The sequence below is a fragment of the Nyctereutes procyonoides genome, unplaced genomic scaffold, assembly GCF_905146905.1.
Source record: "Nyctereutes procyonoides isolate TBG_1078 unplaced genomic scaffold, NYPRO_anot_genome, whole genome shotgun sequence".
Classification (NCBI taxonomy): domain Eukaryota; kingdom Metazoa; phylum Chordata; class Mammalia; order Carnivora; family Canidae; genus Nyctereutes; species Nyctereutes procyonoides.
In genome coordinates this window covers 59,213,999-59,241,444 of record NW_026575126.1, presented here as the reverse complement: position 1 = coordinate 59,241,444, position 27,446 = coordinate 59,213,999, and the positions used below count along the sequence as shown (strand labels likewise).

Genomic DNA, 27,446 nt, shown 5'->3' with positions numbered 1-27,446 from the left:
TTGCAAGTCGTAAAGTGCCCAAGGAAGAGGAGCCCGTCTGGAGGTTTTGGTCTCTGGAGGTTTTGCAGCAAGGCGCCAGCTCATCTCATTTTCCTGGTGCGCAGGCAGCTTCCTGGGCAGTGAAACTAATTGGATAGTATCACAGCGTCGCTGCAGGGAAGCGTGGAAGCCCAGAGCACTTAAAATCTAACCGGCCAGAAGAATAGGATTTGCATTTCAGCTAATGTGACTGGCGATGGAAGAGTGGCTTTGGGAGGAATGTTCTCAAGGCTGGCCAGGTGTGAGGCAGGGGGGGCCCCAAACTCATCATCATTTTCTCTGTGCGGATCAGGGTCCCTCCTGGGCCAGGGACCCATGGTGGGGGGGCTTGGGGGAGCACCGTGTGAGACCCAAATACAGTGAGTATTCCTGCCTGGATCTTGGGCACGTGGACTAGATACTCCTGGGAGGGAGAGACAAGGAGAGAGAACCAGACCAGGAGGGAGAGTCAACAACAGAGGCAGAAGGCAACGGAAGAAGAGACAGAGGCAGAAAGAGAGAGAAAAGCGAAAGGGAGGGGCCCACACAGCGGCCCCAATGAGCACCCCCACCTCGGCCCCCGCTGATTTCAGAACCCCTGGTGCCTTTCCTAGTGTGAGCATCTTGCCTCAAAGAGCGTGCTTTTAGTGTTTAAGGATACTTCTCTTTGATGCCATGAGGGCCCCCAAAGTTAAGCTAATTCCTTCCTCTGGTGCCCAACCCAAGAGAGACAATCAGTGTGCAGATTGGAGGAAAGCTGGCCTTGAACTTCCAAGGGAGAGTGTGTGCTCTGCAGGATGCACTCCCCTGCCCGCCCCCCACTCACCTGCCCATGGCCCCCAAATACCTAAGCCTGTCACGGGTGTGGCTGATGGGATGCACCCAAGCCTGCAGCCCCCCTTGGGTGCCTGGCAGCCAGCTCTCACCTGATCCAGCATTCCTCACACTCTGTTGTGCGCCCCTCCCTCCACGAAGGTTGCCACATCCACAGGGACTGCCACTTACTTCACATTTTCCTCTAAATCACTCACTTTTTAAAAAAAAACTTAAATGTATTCAGAAAGGAAGCTTCAGATCACGACCGGAAATGAAAAGCCAGTAGCACTTGCTATAAATAGAAGGGAATCGTAAAACTGGGGAAATAAAAACTTCACCATCATAAAAATGTTTGTGGAGCATCTCAACCCCTGGTCTCCCCCTGGGCACGGCTTCCCTCTCCCCATCCCCCACGCAGCCACCAGGGCCAGTTGGTAACCTCTGGAGATATTTTTGGTGGTCACTGTTTGGGGAGCAGGGAGGTGAGTGTTCCTGGCCTCCAGTGAACTGGTAGAGGCTGGGGATGCAGCTAAACCTGCAAAGCACAGGACAACTCACCCCCTTGACCGAGAGAAATAAGCCCCAGATGTCAGTGATGCTAAGGTGCAGAACTTCTGGTCTGGAATAAGCTCCAGCACCTGAGGGACGTGTGTCCCACGCTTGGGCAGCTCTGACCTCCTCAGCTTCTCCCCCTTCAGGCTCAGCTGCAACACCCCTACCCAGGGACACCTCCCCAGGCCCCAGGGCGAGGACTCGGAGGGTCAGCTCCTGTGGCCCCTAGCTTGGCTCTCTGTCTGCGTCCTGGTCTTACATGAGAGCTGCAAGCAGTCAGGGTGCCTGGCTCACAGCGGGTGCTCCGCAGTCACATGTGGGATCAACGAAAGCTGGGCAAAAAAAGAGAGGAGATTCCTGCTCCTGGATCCCCCACTGTCAGTCTATCGGGCACTCTGTTTGTCACTTGTCACTAGGACTGTTGTGCCTAGTAGCGCCCAGCAGCAGGTGAAAAGTCCCTGGCAGAGGGAGAGCCTGGGTAAGGGTCAGGGCCCATCTGCAGGTGGCAGGGGTCTGTGGAGAGATTGGGGGGTCATTGCCTCATTCATTTCTTCTCCCATGGTTATCGAGTTGTCCCGGGGTAGTTGATAATTGCACCACCTTTCCTCTCAAGTGTCCCGGCCTGGGCAGCTGATGATAGGGCCCCCCACCCGCCTCTCTGGCCACTGTACTTAGTGGAGCAGGTAGAGAGTCCAGCAGTCACCATGGCTTGAGACAGCAGTCTACACTGGCTGCCTCTGCTCTGCTTCCACCCCTCGGGGACCCTGCTCTTACAGTAGGCTCTCAGGCATCTCTGTTTAGTGGTGGGGCCTAGAAGCTGGGGGTGGAGCTGGCTGGGAGCCTCTGAGAAGGCACCTCTCTTGGCAGACAGAGCTTCGAGGATCATGCATCGAGCCAGTTTGTTCCCCATAGTTGAGCCCAAGGCCAAGGCTTGGGTAGAATGTCAAGACCATGGTCCTGGGGTATATGAATCTCCAGGGTAAAGATGCAGAAGGCAGGGGAGAGAGGGCCAGAACTTTGACTTGGGGTGTAGACATGTCAGGGGAGCCTTCCAGCTCTGTGATGGAGGGCCCCATCTTGCTCTCCTCCTTCCCACCCATGCCTGCTCCCCTTCCTCCTACCATTGTCCTGTGGGTGAGGGCCCACCTTTTGTCTTGGGGGGCTTATGAACATCCAAGGCCATCAAAATGGGGTTAGTGCATGTGAAGAGTCACACAGGAGAAGCCCCGGGAGTACATAACTCTTTCTGAACAACCTTGAAGTTGTGAGCCCATGGCCAGACTGCTAGGATGCCCACTGCTGTCTGATGTCCACCCATATTGGGAGAGGCCCCTCTGTGGGGGCTGACCTCATGCCCGTGTGCTCCCGGGGAAGTCCTGGAAGGGGCTGCTCTGCTCACATCTGCATAGTTAAATTCATTCTTTCCTGGGACCCACTGTCCTCTCTTCCTTCCCTGCTTCCTCCCACTCCCCCCAGGCAGGCAACTTTATCTGGTTCCCAGGTGGAAGGGAGAGAAGCTGGCTCTGCCTCTGCTTCATCACTCATTCTTCCAAGCCTTCCCAGTGAGCACCTGCATGTAGGCTTGGGAAACCCACAAGGCTGGGACTTGGACTCTTGTTTTCTTGGTCTTCTGTGACATCTGTGCCCCAAAGTCATTGAGATCTTGTCCCTAGTTGCCCAGATGAAGGAGGCTATCAGGAAATGCTGGGACCAGGTGGGGGACAAACCCATGATGTTTTTTTTAAAAGATTTTATTCATAAGAGACACCGAGAGAGGCAGAGACAGAAGCAGGCTCCCCTTGGGGAGCCCAATGCGGGACTTGATCCCAGGACCCCGGGATCACGCCCTGAGCCAAAGGCAGATGCTCAACCACTGAGCCTCCCAGGTGTCCCCTAAATCCATGATTTTTAATATCAAAAATCATCCCGCCACTAAATTGCCCTGTGCTACTCCAAGACTCACCAGGAATTGGGGCACAGCCTTGGGGGACTCCTTCTAGAACCCTACCTGGCGGGGAGAGTCTGAGCCTGTTCATTGCCTCGGGGCTCAATGGAGGTGGCTGGGGCGGACAAGGCTGGTAGCAGTTCAGTAAACCCAGTTCTTGAAATGGGAAGGTCCCCAATTAAATACCACCTCTGATTTGGGCCACTTCACATTAAAAGGCAAATAGAGAAATGAGCAGAATCCAAACAAGCGTGATGCTAATGAGTCAAGTGGTCTGAAAGGCAGACCTCTGTAGGAAGGGCAGAGGAATGGCAACGATCTAGCACCGGGCAGACAAGGTTGAGGGGTGACTCGGTAATTGCCAAGCTCCCAGAGGATCCCCCCCGAGAAGAAGCCAACCGGCTCACCCTCGTGTCCTCGGAGGGCAGAGCAAGAAATTAGCTTAAATTGGAGCTGGAAAGATTTAGGTTATGTGTAAGGAGGAACTTTTTAAACCCTGAAATATGCTACCAAGAGAGGCTTCGGGTTCTCGGGAGAGTGTCTAAAAATAGCCCAGTCTTTAAAAATAGTTCTGGGCAAGCTTTAAACAGAGCCTCAGCTCGGCTCCTTGGTCACGGTTTTCAGAGCAAGCGGCCCACCGTACACGGCCCTCCCCAGGTCCAAGGGCTTGAGGGACAGTCAGAATCAGCCTTTGGTCCCTGTCCAGACAAACATCTGGATTTTTTTATATGTTTTAGATACCTATAGATAAGGGATTTATTTTTCTGTCTGCCTCCCTGCTGATGGGTGTCAGGAGGTACCAACCTTTAGAATCTCAAAGTTTTCTTTCCACGGGAGCATATTCCAGGCCGATGTTAAGTGGGTCAACCCCGTCCGTTACCCTGTGTCCCTGCGCCCCCCATTCCTGAGGCAGGGCTTTCCAGCATCTGTGGGTTGGCTGCAAATTCATCCATCTCAGCAGAGCCCCCACACCTCCGGCGGACCTGCTCACCTACCTCCTGACCTCAGCAGCCTTGGCTTGGCCATGTCCTTGGCTCCTGGGGAGCTACAGCGGCCTTTCCCAGCTTCCCTGCCTCCCACCTTCTAGGTGTCCGCACGCCGGCCAGAGAGATCTTACAAGAGCACGTCTGATTCTTGCCTTCTTGCTCAAGGTTCCGTGATTCCTGCCCGTTTGCCCTCAGGACAAAGCCCAAACTCCCTAGGAGAGCTCCAAAACTTTTTCAGTGTCTGGCTTATCCCTCTAGCAGGAGCTCCCCCACCCATGTGCCCTCCTGACAACCCTAATAGCCCACCCGGCCACTTTGCCTCTGGGCTTTGCCAGAGCTGGTTCCACTGTCAGGCCCACCCTCTTGTTCCCTCGGAGCCCATAGCTTTCAGCTTGGACGTCACTTTCTCTGGGTGACATTCTTTCCTGACCTTCCCATAGGCCCCTGGCCTTCCCCACCTTGTCTGCCCTGGTGCACACCAGTCCCCAGCTTTCTCCCATCCCCCCAGAGCACTGGGAGACCAGTTCACTTGTTCCCAGGGCATTCCCTCCCCCAGCTGGAAAAGAGCTTGGCACTCAGCAGGTACTCAGTACATGCTCAGGGACTAATCAACTGAATGTCAGGCCACCCTAGCAAGGGCTTCAGCTCTGCTGTCATCCTGCCCAATCTCATCTGGTTTCAGCCTCCTCCAGGTCCCCACCAACCATGTGACATCCCGACATGACGTGCATGGGATGTTGGCAAATCCAGATCGGTGCCCACACACACAAGAATAATTATTTAGACCTGAATGCTCTCCGAGTGTGTGAAGTAATCACTTAGACAGCATCTATTAATAATAAACTCTATTATAAATTAATTAATCAGCTATTTCCCGGATATCTCAATTAAATGGAGCATGCCCTCAGCATAACACGTCCAATCCCCGCAAAAGAGAGGCAGGCCAGGTGCAAGACGAGTCTTGGAAGCCAGGCGGGCATAACTGCTCTGTATCCTGACCCAGGGGGAAGCTCCAGGCTGCAGAGTGTTCCCATGGAGGGGGTCGCCCGGGGCCAGGGTCCACCACTGCCCTCCGCACAGGGCGGCATCATGGGTTAGCACTCCCGCGTGTCCTCCCTCAGCGCCGGCGTCCCCCTGCCCTGTTGCCAGATCTCACTTTACCACTTCATACTCCTGAGCACGGCACTGCCCCGGGGCCACCTGCACTTGCATGGGTTGTCGCTCCTCTAGCCAGCAGTCTCCCCCTGTCTACCTGATGGCTTGGGGTGAGCACAGGAACATCCTCTGTCTCATCAGCATCCCTCCCTGAACCCCGCCGTCCCCTGTTTCCTGCTTCTCCCAGGGTTTTGATGCCTGCTCTGGGATTACTTGGCTGTTTTCTCTCCTCATTTCAGCCTACTGAAGCTGAGCGTCTGTCCCCAGCGGTCTGCATGTTGGCACATCCAGTGGTTGCTTCTCTGCCTTCATCTTTGACCTCACAGGCTGCCCCCCACTTCTCGGCCTGCGTACATCACCCAGCCCTGGTGATGCCACACTCGTTTCCTCCTGCCGCTGGGGCCTCTCCTTGGCCCGCTCCGCCCGCCCTTCCGGCCCACCCTAGGCTCAGCTACTCCTACAGTCTCTCTCCAGGTGGTCTCTCCAGGCCCTTGTCCCTGTGCCAGTGACTCGTGCATTTAATCCCGACCTAGGCCTTTCCCTGAACTCCAAACTTGCACACTCAGCTGCTTACTTGCTAGCTCTGTTTGGATATAAGATATACATATCCCACTAATGTGGCCCAAATGGAATTCCACCCATCCCAGCGTCTTCCTTCACCTTCTTCATCTGCCTGATTGCCCACACCGAAACTCTAGAGGTCATCCTCAACTCCAGGTACCTTCGGCCCATGTCCAGCCCATCAGCGTGTCCTGTATGCTCCACCTTCACACCTACCCTGAAGCTGCCAGCAGCTGAGCCTTCAGTCAGGCCTCCTGGACGGGCCTCCAGGAGGGGGTCCCTCCTCTACCCCTCCATCCTCTCTCTGTACCCAGTAACCAGAGTGAGCTGTAAATGGCCCTCTGCTGGCTTCTGTCACACGTAGAATAAAAGCCAGATTCATCACTGTGGCCTGCATGGTGCTCAGGTGCTGGCAGGTGCCTGCCCTCCTGACCCATCTCCATACACCTCCTCTCCAGCCCTCAAAGGAGCCTCCTCTCCTGCCCCCACCCCGCAGATCAGGCCCCTGCCTTCAGCCTTTGCCACACCTCTCCCTCGGACTGGGGTGCTCCTCTCCAGACCTCCCTGTGGCTGCCTCTAACTCCCATTTAAACCTCTGCTTAAATAACATCTCCCCAGAGAGGCCCTCCCTGACTACCCAGTCGGAGCTGCCTCCAGGATCTCTTTGTCGTGTTGTCCTATTTTATTTTCATCATGGCACCTCTCACTACTGGACTTTTTCTTGTTAACCTATGTGCTCATCGTCTGGATCTCTCCTGTAGAACCTGAGAGCCTTGAGGGCGGGGCCTTGGTTGTCTGTGTCAGTGGTCCCCATGCACTAGAATAATGCGTGACATGTGAAAAGCATTTGGTAACTATTCACTGACAAATTGAATTAAGAATGATAAAGAAATGAATGATGACTTGGGTCTTGGCTCATGTGGACGACTTGTTCTCCCGAGTTGTCAAATCTGGTCCCAGGACTTTCCACGAGCCACCCTGCTGCCCCTCCCCCATGCACCTTGACATCCTTTGTCGTCTGTTCATTGGACACATTTTGAATACTTAAGGTGTGCTGAGACCACAGACGTGGTTCCTGGTCAAGTGTGCCATCTATAGGGCCTCTACAGTGAGTCTCAGGCATGCGTTCATTCATTCATTCATTCATTCAAGAAACACTGATATAGGGCCTCCTTCCTGCCAAGCACTGTTCTAGATGCTTCACAAACATAAGCCACCTGATACACCTACCAGTCTATAACAGGTGCTAATATTACCCCCATGTTACACTTGAGGAAACTGAGGCACGGAAACGGGAGGTCACCTACTCAAGGTCACATAGCTGGTGATTGACAGCACTGGAAACCATAGACTCTCTCTCGCTTCGTTTCACTCCTGCTTTACCCTGGGCTTACCTTCTGTCCCCCACCCACACTGTCTCTTAATTCTGGGCCCATGCCAGCCCTTTCGGACTTGACAGTTCACTTCTCATCCTCTGTTTGACCAGTGGAGGGTAGGGCAGGGAGTCGTGGCAGCCCTTCCTATCTGGGGTCTGGGAGGCATCACACCCAGCCCAGCTCTGGCCCCTCAATCAGGTCACTTCCAGTGCTCTCCAAAGTCCCCCAGGGGCTGGGAGGAGCCATGCCTGCCTCACCATGTGGGCCGTGGGTCGAGGCTCTTGTTTATGGCATCAGGAGTTGGAAATTGAGACTTACAGCCAAGTTTCCTGGTATGGGGCCCCACCAGGAAGCAGCAGGAGCAGAGCAGGAAAGCCTCATTCATTTAGTTCATGCTAATTTAAGAGGTGCAGACACTCTGCTGAAAGTCACTTTTTAATTCAGAGGAGCTGGAAACAATTCCTTCTGTGAAGATTTGTATGACAGATGCTACCACGGACCTCCCTTTGCCGAGCAGACATGCTTCCAGAAACATGGGCGAGGGTCGGATTTTTAGAGGAGAATCTTCAAAATGCAATCAGAGAACCTCACCAACCTTTCTTTGAGTGAATTGTAATTTTCTTAAAGCACGGCCTTTCATATTTGGGAGTAAATGGAATTCGATTGAGAAATCAATGGTTTTTCAAACTAACACTTTGGAGAATTAATTATTCTGCCAACAGGCTGGGTCTGGCTTCTGGGTCTAGCTAGGAGTTTTCATTATGTCCCCACTGCCCTAATACAAGGAGAGGTTGTTCTCATGAATGTTCTCCTTTAGTAGATACTCATTAGAATTACCTATGGCTACTAATATCCCCATTTTATAGATGAGAAAACCAAAGGCACCCAGAGGTCACATCACCCGGAGAGCATCTGGGCTGGCATAGTGTGGAAGGAACCATAGAAGTTAGAATGGTTGAGGGTTTGGAGAGCAAGCCCCACCCCCCCAGAAAGGGACTGGGAGGCAGGGGCTTGGGAAGGGGTCAGGACCCCATCAAAGGCACAAGGCTCCTAGGTAGGGGACCAATTCCAGGGGGAATGAGCACTGGGCAGTGAGGAGAAGAGGCTTGTCCTCCCAGCTAAGAGACTCTCCTGTAGGTTAAACTAAAACAGCATGGCATTGACACAAGAACAGAGAGAGATCAGTGGAACAGTGCCATTAGGACGCAGACTCACATACGTGTGGGGCTTGGACTGTGTCATTTAAAATCAGTGGAGGGAAAAAAATAAAATAAAATAAAATAAAATAAAATAAAATAAAATAAAATAAAATAAAATAAAATCAGTGGAAGGGGTGCCTGGATGGCACAGTTGGTTAAGTGTCTGCCTTCGGCTCAGGTCACGATCCCGGGGTCTCGGGATCAAGCCCAGCTTCATTGTTGGGCTCCCTGCCCGACAGAGAATCTCCTTCTTCCTCTCCCTCTTCCCCTCCCCCTGTTTGTGCACGTGTGCACTTGAGTGCACTCTCCTTCTCAAAATTAATAAAATTTACAAAAATCAGTGGAGAAAGAACAGGTCATTCTATAAGGATTCGAAATAATTAGCTGCTCATTAAAAATAGTTAACTTAGATCCTTAACTCGTGCCATTCACCAAGATAAATTCCAGGTGAATTAATATAAAAATATAGGAATATAGGAACATGTGTCTATATGATGCCACTTTTCTAAAAGTAGACACAGGCAGCAAAAACCGAAAAGGAAAAGACTAGTAAATTTGGTGATATCAAATATCAAAAAGTAGGACAAACACGGCTTTATCCATAGTTGCCAAAACTTGGAAGCAACTGAGATGTCCTTCACCTGGTAGATGACCCACAGGTGAGTGACCTGTGATGTGTCCAGACAGTGGAATATCATTCAGCCGCGAAGAGCTACGGAGGAACCTTATATGCGTATTGCTAAGTGAGAGAAGCCGATCTGAGAAGGCTACGCATACCGTATGATTTCAACTATGTGACATTCTGGAAAAGGCAAAGTTATGAAGGTGGCAAAAAGATCAGTGTTTGCCAGGGGTTTAGGGATGCAGGGAGGGAGAGGGATGAATAAGTGGAGCCCAGAAGATTTTTAAGTCTGTGAAACTATTTGACACAGTAATGATGGGTACATGTTACCAAAGATTGGTCAAAATCCATAGAAAATACAACACAAAGCACAAACCCTAATGTAAACTAAGGATCTAGCTAATAGTAATGGATCAGTACAATTTGTCAATTGTAACAAATGTACTGCACAAATGCAAGATGTTAATCACATGAGAAACTGGGAGGGTGGTGACCAGCAGCACAGGGGAACTCTCTGTAAGTCCCCCTCACTTTTTCTAAGAAAACTTGAAACTGCTCTAAAAAAAGTAAAGTCTATTAATTAAAAAATAAAAAGATGTTCAGCACATAGGAAAAGACAAGCAGTAAACTCTCTGTAGTCTATGCAACAGGCAGGATTAATATCCAGGATACATAAAGAATTCCTACGAATTAATAAGGGAAAATGTAGTTTTTTGAAAAAAGAAAAAGTTGACAAAGGATACAGACAGGCACTATATACACAGAGGTAGGAATGATCTACCCAAAGGTGATCATTGGGTGAAAGGTGCCCAAGCTAATCTAGCAATGAGGAGAAAATAAAACTTAAAACAGTGTTGAAGTGTCATCCTGCATCATGCAAGGAGCAGTTTTTAATGCGTCAGCATCTCCAGTGTTGGTGAAGAGCCGGGTAAGTCCTCCCAGACAGCCGACAGAAGCACAAGGTGGGACAACCAGCGCGTAACAGCGATTTCCCCACATTGACTCAAATTTAAAATGCATATGCTTTATGACCCAGAAATTCTTATTATTCCCTCTGGAGAAATGCTTGCTGATACACAAAGACTTGCAGAAAGGTGTTTATTGCAGCACTGCTTATAGAGCAAAAAGCTGGAAGTAATTTAAAACAGTCAATTGAGTGGATAAATAAAACACGGTGCTTGGTTATTAAGAAATCATATACATCGGTTCCAGAGAATAGGGTATATCTGTTATGTACCTTTGGCAAGTTCACCCAGAATTGTATCAAGTAAAAAAATAAGATCTCCCTGTGGCTCACCATTCTCCTCCTGTCAACAGACTGAGCCCAGGCAGAGAGGACCAGAAAGGACGCTGTTGTTGGATGTGATAGCCCAGGACAGTTCTGTGCCACCTGCCAGGGCACAGCCAGGGATGCGGTCTAGGGTATACTCGGGCCTGGCAGAGATAGCTCTGGGTAGGCTGGGACTTTAGGAGGCTCCGGTGCCTGGATTTCCTCCCTGGATTTCCTGACTCGAGTGCTCCCACTGGCTTGCATCTGAGGTCTGAGAATAGTGGGAACTGTCCATGAGGGGCTGACCCAGGCTCAGAGAGGCGCCCAGCCACCTCTGTCTCCACTGGGCCCGGGGTCCAGTGACTGGAGTGAGACCCAGAGATGTGCTGGAGCACCGACTGTGCACACCTCTGCTCTGCTCTGCTTTCAGTGACAGCACATGGGTAGCTTGAAATTGGCCATAGTGGGAGTAGTTGCACCATCGAACTTGGCAAACACGACCATTCAGGACTTTTCTTTTGCCTCTGGAGAACCAGTGGCTAAACATTTATCTTCACACTATGGGAACACAGGATGGCCCCCCCTTCCACTCCGCACGCTGGGTTCTAGGATGCAGAGCTGTCTCTTCTGTCTCTACTTTATCTCCACCTCTTCTCCCCTTATCTCCACCTTTCCTCTTACCTCTTCTTCAAGAAGAGAGGAGAGGGTGATCAGGCAACCGGGGGAAGACATGCATGCTGGGCAGCATGGAAAAGGCCCTGGAGTTGAGGGCATTTGGATCTGCACACCAGTCACAAAGATGCCATTGACTCCCTTTGTGACCATGGACAGACTCCAGGCTTCTATTTTCTCACCTGTGAAATGGGTATAATCATACTGAGGGCTACTATATACAGCTGTGCAAGAGGGCTTCTGCTTCAACTCCAGGGAGGGACATGCACGTACACTGTATTGTGAATAGAGCCTTATGGAGACGTGCAGTGGGCAACCTGAACAATGGTACATAGGCCTGATCGTGGTACTTCATGGTACTTCCGAGAGTTGTCATGAAAATTAAGAGGGAATAACACAGAAGGCGTGGCACATAGCAGGTGCACCAGCATGATTACTTTCCTCGTTATCTACGCCTTCCCTCCTCATCAGTAGCTTATCACTCTATCTTAAAGTCAGGTCGATGAGGGCTCCCGACGCCACCATCCACACAGAGAATTGCCCCCAGGGTTCTAATTATCCTGGTAGCTGTAATGATTACATGCCCCCTAGGCACCGACACTACCCTTCACCTTACCAGTCACAGTCTTCATCTTAGGGTTCAAAGACTTGAAGCTCAGAGAACGAAGCTTTGCCCAGCGCTACAAGGTGAAAATGTGATGGAAGAGGATTCCCACTCAGATCCTTGGGAATCCAAATTCTCCCAGCCAGTGGGCTCAAAGATTTTTGACCATGAGCCACAGGAAAGCATTTCTTATTTCAGATACATGAATAGAACTGAAAATTTCACAAAACAATATTCACTCTTGCTACACTTGATGGTATCAGATATTTCTATTCTATTCCATCGTTGTTGTTGTTGTTGTTGTTGTTGTTGTTGTTTTAATGCTGGCAATCAATGCTGGCAATCAGTGGAGGTGATTTCATGACCCACTAGTCTAGTGAGTCCAGACCTGCAGTTTGAAAAATACTCTCTAGGTTGCTTCTCCCAACTATAGTGCACAGGCTAACTTCGGCTGATGCCTGTTTTTGTAAATAAAATTTTATTGGGGGCAGCCCGGGTGGCTCAGCGGTTTGGTGCCACCTTTCAGCCCAGGGCTTGATCCTGGAGACCCTGGATGGAGTCCCATGTCGGGCTCCCCACATGGAGGCTGCTTCTCCCTCTGCCTGTGTCTCTGCTTCTCTCTCTGTGTGTCTCTAATGAATAAATACATTAAATTAAAAAATAAAAATAAAATAAAATTTTATTGGTACGTCGCCATACTCATCCCTCTATGTATTATCTGTGTCTCTTTTGTGCTATAGCAGTAGAGAAGTAGTTGCAACAGAGACTGTGTGGACCACAGAGCCTAAAATATCTGCTTCTCTGGTACTTCACAAAGTTTGCCCATCTGGGCCCAGATCTGACTCTGTGTCTCCTTTGTTTAATTTCTCCAGGCCTGCCCTGTGCCCTCTTGCCCAAACTCCAGCACCTTGGCTGGCCTAGGAAAGCACCACCCTCGGGCTTCCCGCTGGGGTCCTGCCACCAGCCCTCTGCCTCCCGTGCTGTCCCCCAGCACAGACACAGGGGGACAGAGCCCCAGCTGGCCTCCTGACCCCTTGTTCTGCTCCGCCCACAGGCCTCCTGGGAATGGTAGCCCATATGATGTACACACAGGTGTTCCAGGTCACCGTGAGCCTCGGCCCCGAAGACTGGAGACCCCACTCCTGGGACTACGGGTGGTCCTTCTGGTAAGTGGTTTTGACCTTCAGGCATGCTGGGACTTCAGCAGTCGGCCCAGCTGGGGGAGAGAGGGACAGAAGATGAAGGCAAAAGCAGCCCAGAGTCCAAAGGCACTTTGAGACCTTAGAGCTGGGGTTGGCAAACTCTGGCCATGGGCCAAATCTGGCTCACCACCTGTTTTTATGCAGCCCTCAACCTAAGGATGCTTTTTACATGTCTAAATACTGGAAAGTAAATCAAAAGAAAAGTAATGACATCTTGTGATGTGTGAAAATGAGGTGAAATTTCGATTTCAGTGTCCATCAATGCAGTTTCATTGGGACAGAGCCACACTTACGCTGACCTGTTGCCCATGGCTGCTTTCACGCTACAACAGCAGAGTTGTGGGTTCTGGTTGTGACTGACACTCGATGGGCTGCAAAACCTAAGATATTCACTCCTGATGCTTGCAGAGGAAGTTTGTCGACCCTGCTATACAGGCTGCTCTGGAAGGTGGAGATGGAAGCTAGCAAACCGTGGGGACCCTGACAGGGGTCTGACAGGCTAGGGATCCAAAGGAAGGCAAGACTCCCAGGCGTAGGTAAACACGGGGTATGTATTGTTAGTTCAGGCAACAGAAGAGTCCAAGTGGATCAGCTAGGGGGCCTTGGGTTGTAGCAGAAAAATCCATCCATGTCAGTCCAAGCAATACGGAAATAAGTTGGTTCCTGTAAGTGGAAGGTGCAGCCATGTTGTGGACTTCAGGGTATGTTCGATCCAGAGTCTCTGATGTCATCAGGACTGACTGCTCTTCCTCGGTGATCATCTGCACATGTTAACCCTATCCCTGGGTGGGCTTCCCTCCTGGTGAAGTAAAAGCTGCTCCTGAGGCTGGTGCTTCTTCCTCCACATCACAGGAGAAGAAAGGGCTTCTCTTTCCCCGACATTGACTAGAATCCCAAGCCTCCCTCGGATGGACCTAGCTTAGCTCATTTTCTTTCTCCTGAAATCACCACCACAGCTGAGGGAATGTCATGAGCTTATTGGCTTATCTTGCCCACACTCACCTCTGGAATGAAGAATGAGCCAGAAACTCGCAAATGGTGAGTAGGTGGAATGGATGCTGGGTGAGCTACCACACGGTTGGCTTCAGGCACAGCTGGATCCAGGTGATCGGGTGATTCATCAGGAGTTTAGGCATTCTCCCCTCCCCACTTTGCTGTCTCTGTTCCCTTTGTGTTGGTTTCATTTACAAGCAGTTTTTCCCCAAGCAGAGATGGTCACCAAGCCCAGCTCAAGGCTTACATTTTACAAATGCAGCAACAGTAGCAGAAAGATGGGGCTTCTTTCCAATATTTCCAGCCGACATCCTGCTTATGGCTCTCATCGGATTGGCTTAAGTCAGGTGTCCACCCCATGACCAATGATTTAGACCCTGAACAGACTGGACTACTCTCATTGGTCTGGCCTGAGTCACAAGGTCAAGCAGGAGGGATTGGCCCCACCCAAACCCTTGGACAAAGAAGAGGAGGAGAGGTCCCCCAGCAGAAATTTAGGGGTGGGGTGGGGTCATCAGAAGAAGGAATGCATGCGGGCAAGAATGTGACCACAGGTGTCCATTACCCAGGGTCTGCAGGTCTGCAGACCATTTATCCACTTAATTACTTTACATGCATTTACTGGATGCCTACTTGGGGACAGCCACTGTCCTAGGAGCTGCAGGCACAGCAGTGGCCAAGACACTGTTGTAACAGGCCATTGAGACAAGTACACAAGCTATCATGTGGTGATGGGGGGTTCAGAGCACAGAGGAGGGGTTGCTGACCCAGCTTCGGGCAGGGAGGGTCCTCTGGGGAGAAGGTGGCCAGGCAGACTGGTGGAGGAGGGAACGAGAGAGTGTGCTGGGCAGGAGGAACAGCAGGTAGCAGAGGCTTTGGAGGAAGATGGTCAGAGTGGAGCAGGAAGGACTCTAACTCAGAAAGACCCCCTTTCACCCCCCACCGTGGGGACTCCTGCTAATTGCTGCCCCTTCCCCCTCTGCTTGGCTCCACTCCTGTAAAGCCATGTGCCTTAAAGGGACCTGGACCCTCCAACACCATCCCTGATCCCTTGAAGTGGAGGGACCACAGGGAAACCAGCTAAGGCTCTGACCCCCTTTTCACCCAATGCTTCCCTCCCTCTAGCAGTTCTTGCCTGAGCTCTTGACCTCAGAAGCTCGTCATCTGAGCTAGAGAAGGTGACAAAGGAAAGGAATGAACATTTTTAAGTGTTGAGCATGTGTGTGATAATCCCTGCCATGTATGGAGCGCTGGTATGTTGCCGTAACAACACCATGGGGCGGGTACTTTGTGGAGAGGAAACTGAGGCACAGGGAACTTAAGTCACCCATCCAGGCTGTCTGGCTGCTGAGCGGCAGAGCAAGGATCTGAACCCAGGCAAGTCTGGCCTCGGAGCCCACAGCCTCAGCCTCTGTATTTTGCCTCTCCGAGAATGGGTAATGCAAAGACAGTTTGTAGACATGCTTAGCACACTGTTTGACGCATGGTAAGTGCTCTCAAACACCAGCCTTTCTTTTTTTTTCTTATTGATTTTATTTGTTTATTTATTTATTTATTCATTCATTCATTCATTCATTCATTCATTTAGAGAGCACCAGTTGGGGGAGGGGCAGAGGGAGGGGGGAGAGAGAATCTCATGCAGACTCATGCCTAGTGCAAGTATGGAGGCTGATATGGGGCTTGAGCTCATCCTGAGATCATGACCTGAGCCAAAATCAAGAGCCCAAGAGCCCGACACCTAACTGACTGAGCCACCTAGGTGCCCCAGACACCTGCCCTTCTAATATTACTGTTATTGATATGAAATTAACATATGCAAAACCCCCGTGTTGCATGTGTGAAAACTAGGGCTCAGAAAGGTTGGGTCAGTCCCCCAGGGTCCCACAGCCTGAGGTGGTAATAGGATTCTCAGGTCTCTCTTTCTAGGAGCTCCTAGCTCTCTACCCTGGCCCCCAGCATCTAAAACCAAGCCTGCTGTTGTCAGCCACAGCAACCTTTCTTTCTCTGGAAGCTGGGCCTCGTGGCTTGCTCTTCTGCTCCCTTGGGGCTGGCCTCGTTCTCATTTGACTTATTTAAGGCCGGGGCCCAACGTGCGGTCCCTATTAGGGCTGATCCATTTCTTCTTGTCAGCAAGGCCTGCAAGATGGATCAGCCCCATTTTTCATCCTTTGCTTTTGGGGCCTCGCCAGGGCTGTGCAGTGTCATTTCTCTTGTTTAATATGTGTGAGGCCATTTGTCAAAATTCTGGACCCAGCGCCTCCCCTGTCCCTGCCCCAGGCACCAGAGAGGAGACCAGCTTTGAGGCCAGGCAGCGCCAGCCTCTTGTCTCCCCACCCAGCAGGGCAAGACACACCTCAGGAGTTTGGGAGGTAGGGGTTAAGAGGTCAGATATCAGAGATGCCCAGCTGATGTTAGGCACCAGCTTCTGGGAGGAACATCTGTGCAGGAAGAGAAGTTTCCATGATTGGGAGTCAGACAGCCTGGCTTACAGTTTACCCTGACGTGCATGGCTAGGGTGCTGTGGGCCGGCAGCGCGGAGGTGTGGTTGAGTCCAGAGGAATCAGGTGACTTAGGAGCAGACTCTCACTCTGACTCTTGCTGGCTGCAGAGTTGCATGAGGTCACTCAGCCTCCCCATACCTCAGTATCCTCATCTGTAAAATGGGGATGGCATGAGTCTCTACTCAGGGGGCTCTTGCAAGCAGTGTGTCAGTTTTCTCTTCATTTATAACACATCACCCTAACATTTAGTGGCTTAAAATAAAAATATGCTACTGTCTTTTACGGTTTAGTGGGTTGACTGGGCTTAGCCAGGTCGTTCTTGCTCAGGGTCCTGCATGACACTTAGGTGGGATGTTGGCTGGGGCGGCATCATTTGGGACGTGGCCAGGCAGGGTGTCCAAGCAGGCCCCGCCTCCCAGCACTGGCTGGGGGCTGGGGGTCAGCTAGGCAGTCAGTGGGAGCAGCCTCTTGCGGGGAGCAAGGACTCCAAGAGATCTGAGCAAAAGTGACAAGTTTATGACCTTGCCTCAGGAGTCACACTGTCACTTCTGGTACATTCTGTTGGTCAAGAGCAAGTGATGTGGCCAGATTCCAGGAGGAGGGGCTGCACAAAGCGTGAACTTCGGGAGGTGAGGCTCCTGGTGGTGTGAGGGTCATCTCTGGTTAGGAGCTATGATGAGGACCATGTGCAGTGACGCGAATGAGGTGCGTAGCACAGAGAGTGTGCTCCACAAATGTTGCTGGAAAGGCAAGCGATCCAGCCTCTCAGTGTACTCGTCTCTAGAGCAGGTAAAGTGATGTGTGTTTCATAGGGTTGTTGGAGGGACTACGTGGGACCAAACTTTTAAAGTGCTTGGCACACAGGAAGTGCTTACAAGGGGCAGTGATCATAAATGGTGGTAATGACTCTGAGCCTTTGGTAATGCTGCTCTCACTTGATGAGAGGCATGTGTCCCGAACGTCCCTGTGGTGACTTCCAGTGGGCAGGCAAGTGGTCCCTTGCTGTCTGGTCTCTGGGCTCCACCTGCCTTGGACATGCCTCTCACATTTGCTCCCAGGATGTCAGTGTTTCCTTAGGATCCAGCCCTGCCCATGCCTGACTCCCCACTTTGGCCCTAAACTTCAGAACCCCATCCTTGCCTGAGCCCGGGACCCCTCCAGAGCTCCTACCTTTTTTTCCCCCAGCTATGTGGGTCCTGAGCTGTTTGGTCCTGTTTCCCCTGAGCTGTCTGGTCCTGCTGCACTGACTCCCACAGAGGAGTTACCATGCCCAGTTCAGGGACCGGGACACAGCCTCAGAAAGAGCAAAGGCTCAGGTCACACAATTATCCTAGGTGCTGCGAACTGCATGCGGCCCGGGGCTGAACCCAGCCCGGTGATGTTTTGTGTCCACCTGCCCTGGTGTTATATAAAAGATGTATTTGGGTGCCTGGGTGGCTCAGTCAGTTAAACATCTGCCTTTGGGCTCAGGTCATGATCTTGGGGTCCTGGGTTGGAGCCCCTCCTCAGGCTTCCTGCTCAGTGGAGAGTCTGCTTCTCCCTCTCCCTCTGCCCCTCCCCGCTGCTCATGCTTGTGTTCTCTCTCTCTCTCTCTCTCTCTCACACACACACACACACAAACACACACACGCACATACACACACACAAATCTAAAAAAAAAACTATTAAAACTACAATGTTTAAAAAAATAAAATATGTATTTGTTTTTAACATCTAAAAAAGTAAAACTTTTACATAAATATCCAAGTTTGGGGCTTCTCTTCACCATTAGAAGTTATGGCCTTGCCTAACTGGCATTGCCACATGGCAGCGGGAGCTGAAGCTGAGTGGCGGCTGCCCCTTTAGATGGGGCACATGCTCTCCAGGTCACCCTTGTCCCCACCACTCCATATTACCTTACACTTTCCCCAAATCATCATCCACCAGACCCTGCAGGAATTTGAGTTGTGACCCCTTCATGGAAGGTCAGCATGGCAGTTTTCCTGGCGATGGCAGGAAAGTGGAAAGCTAGTCACTTTGTTCTTCTCTTTTGAATTTGACCAAAATGGAGAAAGATTTTTAAAAAGCGCCCCTCCTACCACAAAACAGTGAAACCCCAATCCTGAGCATTCAGTCTGCAGACTGACTGTGGGAGAGGATCATGGAGTTGTAGCTTCATAAGAGCTAGAAGCCCAGAGAGGTTAAGCAGTTTGGCACAGGTCACAGAGCAAAGAGTAGCAGGTTGGGCCAGTACTGAGTGGGTGGTGCCTCTCTGTGTGCCTCTGAGACTCCATCTGTGTGAAGCGCAGTGGCAACAGAAGGCTAGCTTCTTCCCTCTCTTGGGATCCTAGGCTGCCCTGCCCTCTCTGCAGGCCTTAGCTGGCATTTCAGCAGATTGACCCCTTACGGGTAGGGCTTCTGCTGCTATCACCAATGAAGAGCCTTGGCCTCAAAGAGCCCCTGGAGAGGGTGTATTTACTGATGTCCCTGCTGAGAGGCTGTGTGGTCAGCAGGAAGCTGGAAACTCTCACTTTTTCATGTATGGCCAGGCAGCTAGCCTTAGCCTCCTTTTGTCTGAGACCAGGGAGGGAACGGTATGGCTGCCCAAGGGTGCCTGCTGGCCATGGTTGGACTAGCTGGGCTTCTAGAACCTGCCATCATCAGCTCTTGGTCCCTTCTGCTCTGGGGCACTGAGCAGGGCCTGGACTGAGCATTTGTGTCCTGACCTGCACAGTGACTCTGTGCCTATCTGGCTTGAATGAGGATGAGGGCTGCCTCCCTCAGTGGTCAGTAAACAGTCTTCCCACTGAGCAGAGCCTGGGGCAGATTGCAAGGTGGCATCTATGCATCTCTGAATCTGCCTCCAGCATCCCCTCTGCCCCGCCCTGCAGCTCCCAGAGGACAGAGTGGTTGACAACCACTGTGTCGACCCTATCACCCTCGCGTTTCCTCCCTACAGTGTCCACTCTGCTCTTGGCTCCAAAAACCAGGCCAACCTCCCACGTATCTCCCTGCACGAGCTCAGAAGTGCACCAGCTCAGAAGGGCAAGCTGCAAACATCAGCAGGTGTTCCAGCCCTGAGGTTTTCAAACTCTGCCCTGCGTGGGGACCCCGGGGGGTGTTAGGATGAGGCACAGCAGGGAGATTCATGCAGGCAGCCCTGAGCCCTTCATCCACATGAAAACCAGGACAGTGTTTTTATATCAATTTGTTCAATGTGTTATCATCGTATCTGTATTACTTCATTCTACAAATATTTACTGAGCACCTACTGTGTGTGTTCTAAGTGCTAAGGATATAGCAGTGAACAAAACAAAGCTCCTGTTCTCATGAAGCTGAAGCTCTGGCATGGGTGGAAAGAACATCAAAAAACAAATAATTGGGACTACCACTTCTGGAAGGATGAAGTACACATACTTCTCCCTATTTCTCCTGCTAAGTATAACTAAATCCTGGAACATCAGACATAAAGCACTTAAGCATAAGAAGACTCTGAAGAGTAGACAGAAGACAGTAGACTCAGTAGACTCTCTCAGGGTCTGAGAGACAGCACATTGGTATGTACTTTTTGTCTAGTGCATCCCAGTTTGGAAATGAAGAAGTCAGCAACCCAGCAATGCCAAAACGTGCACACACACACACACACACACACACCACCGAAGGTCTGTTTTCTGTAGCCAAAGGACCAGAGAAGGGGGAGCCTACTAAGAAAACTTAGCAATAACTGCTCTCTATAGTCCTACATCACGGAAAACAAAGCACAAGCAGACCAACGGTTGTGGCTTGACACCCCCTGCCGTATCAAGCTTGGATTCACCTCCCCAGGCTGCAGTGAGGCACCTAAGTGTGTGCCCCCTCACCTGCTATGGTGATGCAGGAGTAGGGAGCTGGGACTGTCACTTTGCTGGAACAGTAACAAGCCCCACCCATCCCCAAGTGGCAGTGGAGATCCCATGGGGAGCCTGGACCCTGACCCCCAGCTGGCAGTAACATGACTGAATGTGTTCCCCCTAAGGCTGGGAACACCACTCCTTCAGCATGGTGCTAGAACTTCTCAGGAGTGCAGGACAGCATGAAAAGTAAAGCATACAGACTGGAAAGTAAGAAGTAAACCATACTTATTTGCAGATGCCACGATTGTCTATATAGAAAAATCCAAGAAATCTACCAAAAATATATGAGTTCAGTATAGTCTTGGGATATGAGAGAAAAACCACAAAAATCAATTATACATACATATCTTTAAGATTTACTGAATTTAGAGAAAGATCCTGTGTGTGTGTGTGTGTGTGTGTGTGTGTGTATGAGTAGGGGGAGGGGCAGAGAATCTTCAAGCCGACTCTCCACTGAGCATGGAGCCTGACATGGGGCTGGATCTCACGACTCATGAGATCAAGACCTGAGCCAAAACCGAGAGTCAGATTCTCAACTGAGTCGCACAGGTACCACAATCAATGTTTTTTAGGATTTATTTATTTGAGAGAGAGAGTGAGCAAGAGAGCACTAGCAGAGGAACGGCAGAAGGAGAGGACAAGGAAGAGAAAGAATCTCAAGCAGACACCCTCCTGAGCATGGAGCCAGATGCAGAGCTCAGTGTCAAGATCCTGAGATCACGGCCTGAGCGGAAACCAAGAGTCAGATGCTCACCCAACTGAGCCACCCACACGCCCCAGGGCCCAAATTATATTTCTATAACATTGAGCAGTTGGACAACAAAACTAATAATACAATACCATTTGCACTTAAAAAAAGTGAAACACTTTGTCCTAAATCTAACAAAACTTCTGTAGGACTTGCATGCTGAAAACCACAAAATGACAATGAACGAAATCAAAGAAGATTGAAATCAATGGTGAGGTATACCATGTTTGTGGTAAAGACGTCAATTCTCCGCACGTTGGTATATAGGTCTCATGCAATTCCTATTAAAATCTCAGCAAGACTTCTTGTAGGTATAGACAAGATTATTCTAAAATTTATTAGGAGAGGCAAAGGAACTAGAATAGCTAAAACAAATTTGGAAAACAAGACTAAAAGTGGGAGGAACCAGTCTATCCAATTTCAAGACTTAATATATAGTTACGGTAGTCCAGACTGTGTGATATTGGCAGAGGGATACACAGAGATCAATGGGACAGAGTAAGGGACCCAGAAATAGACCCACACAAATGGGCTGAACTGATATGTGACAAAGATGCAAACCCATCCAGTGGAGTGGGGAAGGTAGCCTTTTCAACAAATGGTGCTGGAACTACTGGACATTCAGAGACAAAAAAAAAAAAATCAATCTAAACTCTATGTCTTGTATAAAAAATAACTCAAAATGGGTCGTGGACCTAAATAAAGATTGTAAAACTATACAATTTTTAGGGAAAAAAATAGAAAATCTTTGGGATCTAGACCTGGGCAAAGAGGTCTTGGATTTGGTATCAAATGGATCAAAAGCATAAATGGAATATTTAATAAATTGGATTTCAACAAAATGAGACACTTGCCTGGGCAGCCCGGGTGGCTCAGCCGTTTAGCGCCTGCCTTCAGCCCAGGGTGTGATCCTGGAGACCCAGGATTGAGTCCCACGTCGGGCTCGCTGCATGGAGCCTGCTTCTCCCTCTGCCTGTGTCTCTGCCTCTCTCTCTCTCTCTCTCTTTCTGTGTCTATAATAAATAAATAAATAAAATCTTAAAAAAAAGAGGAAACATTTGCCCTGTGACAGACCTTGTTAAGAGGTTGGAAGACAAGTTACAGAGGAAGAAAGTATGTGTAAGCTACGACGTCTCTGACAAAGGCCTAGTATTTAGGATCTGTACAAACACTCAAAACTCAACAGTAAACAACAACAGCAGCAAAACAATCTGATTAGAAAGTGGGCAGAAGAACATGAACGGATATTTTGCCAAAGAGGATAAACAGATGGCAAGTAAGCAACTGAAAAGATGTTCAACACCATTAGCCATTAGGAAAATGCAAATGAAAACCACAATGAGGTGTTACTACACATCTATCAGAAGAGCTAAAATAAAAAAAAAAAAAAAAACCAAAGTGACAACGTGACATGCTGGTGCAGATGTGGAGAAACTCTGTGATATAAAGGAACAAATGGTTGATACACACAGCAGCCGGGATGACTCTCCAGAGTATTATACCAAGTGCGAAAAGCCAATCCCCAAAATACGTGCTTTGTGCTTCCATTTATGCAACGTTCTTAAAATGACAAAGTTGGAGAAATGAAGAACTGATTAGTGGTTGCCAGAGGTTGGGAGGGGAGGGGGGGTGGCTGTAAAATGGCAACAGGAGGGATCATTGTGGTGATGGATAGAGACGCTCTGTATCTTGACTGTATGGGTGTCAATATGCCGGCTGGGGACTGTATTTGCAAGATGTTACCATTGAGGGAAACTGGGTAAAGGGTACATGGATCTCTCTGTATTATTTCTTACAACTAAATGTGAATCTATAATTATCCCAAAATAGAAAGTTTCATTTAAGAACAAAGAATAATAAATAATAGGAAGAAAAGCTACAGGAGAATTACAGGGTGTGGTGAGGGCTGAGATGAAATCGAACAGGGGTGTGTGACAGGGAGAGATGCTCCTCCTCTGGTTGGGTCGTCAGATTTGGGAGTTGGACCTGCTCCTCGATTAGATCCCTGACCGTAAAGACTAGAAATTCACTTTAAAACTAAGCTGTGTAAAAAAGAGGAATCTATAGAAAATAATTGTCCAAGAACTTGGGTTATCAATGACAGACACTCAATCCAAACTGGTTTAGGGAAAGAAAAACTCACAAAGGAATTGGGGCCCCCATAGCTGAAAAATCCAGGGATAATGGCTTCATCTTAGGGATCTAGCTCTTTTTCATGGCTCCCCTTTGAGTCAGCCTCCTTAGCAGGTTGCATAGTGGCAACATAGTCCCCAGAGCAGCTCCAGGCTCAGATCCCACCAGCTTGGCACCCCAAGACAAAGATTTCCAAGAGTCCTGTGATCGAATCTCATTAGCCTGACTTGGGTGTCACATGCCCATCCTTGAACTAATTACTGTGGCTAGAGGGAAGAGATGATCTCATTGACCAGGTGATGGCCATGTGATCATCCCTAAAGGTTGAGGGTGAAGCCAGCTGCACACAAACCACATGGCCTCAGAGGAGGGGAGCACCTTGATCCTTAACAGAATGGATGCTGGTCAGACAAAACCAACCTGTGTATCCTCGTGGAATCCCAGGAAAAGCCTGCTTCTTTATTCTCCATCCTCATGTTCTGAATTTGTACCTCTGTAGTTCAAACACACATCCCACGCTGAGCTAGTCTTGAGTGTCATTGCTCGGAGGAGAGAATATCTGATTGGACCACCTTCGGTCAGATGTCAGCCCTCATCCAATCATCTGTGAACAGAGGTCGGGATCACCTGCTGGACTCTGATGGACAGGACAGTTCTAAGAGGGGCTGTCACAGATACTCAAGAGCTTCTGGGAGGTCTAAATTAGCTCCTTATCATGAAGGAACAAGGAATCTATTAATGGTTTGGGCGCTAAGGGATAGGTGACGATAGGGGATCCCTGCAAGAAAGGCTGAATTCTCCTACTTCCCCTTGCTTTCCTTCTGGGTGTCCTGGGGCTGACGAAGAGAAGAGCAGTGGGTGTGAAGGTGGGCTGCACCGCATGGGGGGTGATATTGAGAGAACCAACAGGTAGCTGGCAGAAGGGGAGGCTGGATGCCCTGAGACAGGGCCGTAGCACTGAGCCCTTGATTTGGAGGAAACCAGTCATCAAGGCAGACACTGGGAAGCAGGGACCCAGACACCAGACTGGGTACAACAGCCAGAGCCAGGCAGGTCCCCACTGCTGGTTGTAAATGTTACTGCCCAGTTTTGGCCAGAGGAAGTAGGCAGGAGGCCACTTCTCGAATGGACCCTGGGTCGGAGAAGCCTGGCAGCCTGGCTGGCTGAGCTCCGAGCCCCACACCCCCCTTTCCTTCTTTCCAGTTGTGGATAGAAAAGATGCTCCAGCTCTGGCTGGCTCCACGTACACATCAGGTGAGTGTGGCCAAGAGTGGCCAGCTGTGCTTGGAGGAAGAGCGGAGCAGAACGCCACACGGGTCATTGTAACTTAATCTCTCAGAGGGAGAGTTTGGAAATGAAGCCAGACAGGAGTGGTAGTAAGAACCTTGAAACTGCGGATGGTAGTAATGACAGCAAACCTGTCTTGGGTGCCTACTGTATGCTCCAGGCGCTGTTCTGAGACGTTTTGAATGGCTCATCTCCTTCAATCTTGGCAACAACATTGTGAGCTGGCGCTTGTTATGTCCACTAAAATGACATGAGGAATAAGAGGCAGAAAGGTTAAGCAACTTGCCCAAGGTCACACATGAACAGAGGTAATTTAACCCCCACGGAAACCAGCCTTTAGGGTGTCTGCCCCCCTCCTGCTTCTCTATTATTAACTCCAACTAATCGCACTCTCCCTCACTCCAGCATCCCAGCCAGTCTCTGGACTGTTCCTACTGCCTTGTGCCTCCACACCTTTGCATACGCCCTTCCCTCTTCCCACAATGCTCTTCCCCTGCTGGCAAGCTCTCTCGTCCTCCAAGACCCCATGGAAGCATAGTTGTGTTCTGGTGACCTTCCCTGAGGCTGGCACCCTCGGATGGAAGGTCTCGCTCTTGTCTTGCCTCCCAGTGATGAGCTCTTGTCATGTCTGTGTCAGAGTGTACAGACTGTGAGCGGGGCAGGGACCAGATCTTCGTCTTCTCCACAGCAGGACCTGCTCTAGTCTGGCCCAGAGGATGCAGCTGTGCAGGGTTGAATGCATGTCTGGCAGGGGGAGGGGAGAGAAGGGGGGCTTCCTGTCCCCTGCCCACCCTCACTGTGGCACCTCTCTCCTCGTCTCTTGGCAGCCTGGCGTGGGGCTCCTTTACCTGCTGCATGGCAGCCTCTGTCACCACACTCAACTCCTACACCAAGACGGTCATTGAGTTCCGGCACAAGCGCAAGGTCTTTGAGCAGGGCTACCGGGAGGAGCCGACCTTCATACACCCTGAGGCCATCAGGTACTTCCGGGAGAGGTCAGTGCACATGGGGTCACCTCTGGCCACCATTGGGAATCCAGAGCCCGGGGTTTGGCCTCAGTGGCTACAGGGCTCTAGTCAAAAACTGGAGTGAATGATCTCACGGAAGCATAGTAGGGGGTAGTGGGGTAGAAGGGACAGGCTGGGGGAGGCAGAGTTTGGACCCCACTGTGTTGGAATTTCTGGGACATTTTGATATTTTATGAGACGTGAGGTTGCCTTGTGATCAGAGCCCAAGAACCCAAGAAGAAGAGAACTGAGTCTGGGTGTTTGCTATTTAGCCTCATGCTTCTTAGGGGGCATACAGAGAATAAACTGTGGTCTCCTTCTTGGGCTCTGTCACAGCATTAAATGAAAAGAGGACCCAGCAGTGGGATTCTTGATGACAGGTGGAAGAGTCAGAGTCCCTCCTCAAGATCAGGGACTACATCTGATCACTTGAGTCCTCAGAGTCTAGCTGGGAATGGAAGTGCCAATAAATTGTGTGTGTGTGAATGGTGGATGGATGGTTGGGTGTATGTATGTATAGTTGGGTGGGTGAATGGGTGGATGGATGGTTGGATAGCTGGATGGATGAATGGGTGGATGGGTATATGTACGTATATATGGTTGGGTGGGGGGTGGATGGATGGATGGTTGGGTGGGTGGATGGTTGGGTAGATGGTTGGATGGTTAGGTGGAAAGATAGATGAATGAAAGCATTTGTTGGATGCATGGAAGGATGGTGGATAATGGACAAATGGAAGGACAGACAGGCAGATAGTTAGCATATTTCCTGGGACCACCTCCTAAGTAAACTACCCATACCCAAATTCTTATCACAGGGTATGCTTCTAGGGGAGCTGACTGGATATGCAATGATGCCTTTTAATGGCAAAGAATAGAAAGGTTGTCAGGACTGATGACAAGAATCTGAGGAGGAAAAGGGGAAGGATGCTGCGGAGCTGGGTAGCATTGAGGAGCTGGACTCTGTGGGGCAGTGGAAAGGTTTCAAGCTGAGGAGTCACATGATGGAGGCCACACAGGAACCTCTCTGACAGCTACACACCCTGTCATCTGTCCTGTGCCATGTAGGTCTCCTTTCTGTCCCTGAACACCGCAAGCTCACCCCCTCTTGGGGCCCTGGCCCTTGCTGTGCTCTTGCCAGCAGCACTCACTCAGGTCTCAGCTTGAACATCATCAGCTTGGAGAGGACTTCCTTAATCACTCGGTCTCAGTTGGTCCCACGCACTCTGTCCTAGTCACTGTTTTTTCGGAGCGCCTACACAACCTGACCTTATTCTGTTTATCTGTTTGATAGTTTGTAGGCTGTGAGCACTGTGATAGACTTGGCTTCGCTGTCTTGCTCCCCGCTGTATTCTGAGCGCCTACATCTAGGCCAAGCACCAAGTGGGTGCTTTTTTATTTTTCTTTGCGTAACCAGCTAAGTCCTTCTCTTTGGAGACCTCAGGCCTGGCTGTCTCATGTCCTTTCAGCTCAAACTTCACCATCATTGGGCAAATTCAGCTTCACAGCACCCCCATGCCAGAGTCCCAGGTCAGGTGTCCAGTCTGGGGACCAGGCAGCTGTGGCCAGGGAGCTCAGGCAAACAGGGTGCCCATGGCTGTGGACAGAGCGTGCTCTCTGGGCAGGTGGCAGTGACCAGCATAGGACGGGACCTGCAGTAGGCACTCAGGAAACATTTATAGGAGCCGTATAGACAGCTTGATGTCTAAAACCGCCCCTGAACACTGTGTCCTCAGCCATCCGCTCGGCTGCAAGAGAGCCTGAGGCAGCCACAGGCAACCTTGTTTTGCTGAGGCAGAAAACAGGACCTCATAGTTCTCCATCAGCGAGAAGTTGCTGTTTTCCGGGGCCCTGGTTGGAACTGTCCCTATCAGCTCAGGCCCCAGCCATGTGGGGGCAGATGAACGGTTCCCAGCATATGTGCAGCATA

General features: G+C 50.4%; 1 protein-coding gene across 4 annotated transcripts in view; it reads left to right on the top strand.

Annotated features, from left to right (window-relative positions):
• The window catches only part of GSG1L (GSG1 like), a 204,533-nt gene that overhangs the window by 152,345 nt on the left and 24,742 nt on the right, over positions 1–27,446 (top strand). For 2 of the 4 annotated variants that reach the window (XM_055339336.1, XM_055339339.1), the window contains exons 4-5: positions 12,831–12,942; positions 25,340–25,507. In XM_055339336.1, coding sequence (XP_055195311.1) covers positions 12,831–12,942; positions 25,340–25,507 — 280 coding nt within the window. The remainder of the gene's footprint in view (positions 1–12,830; positions 12,943–25,339; positions 25,508–27,446) is intronic. The other 2 variants (XM_055339337.1, XM_055339338.1) reach the window with 2 other exon arrangements.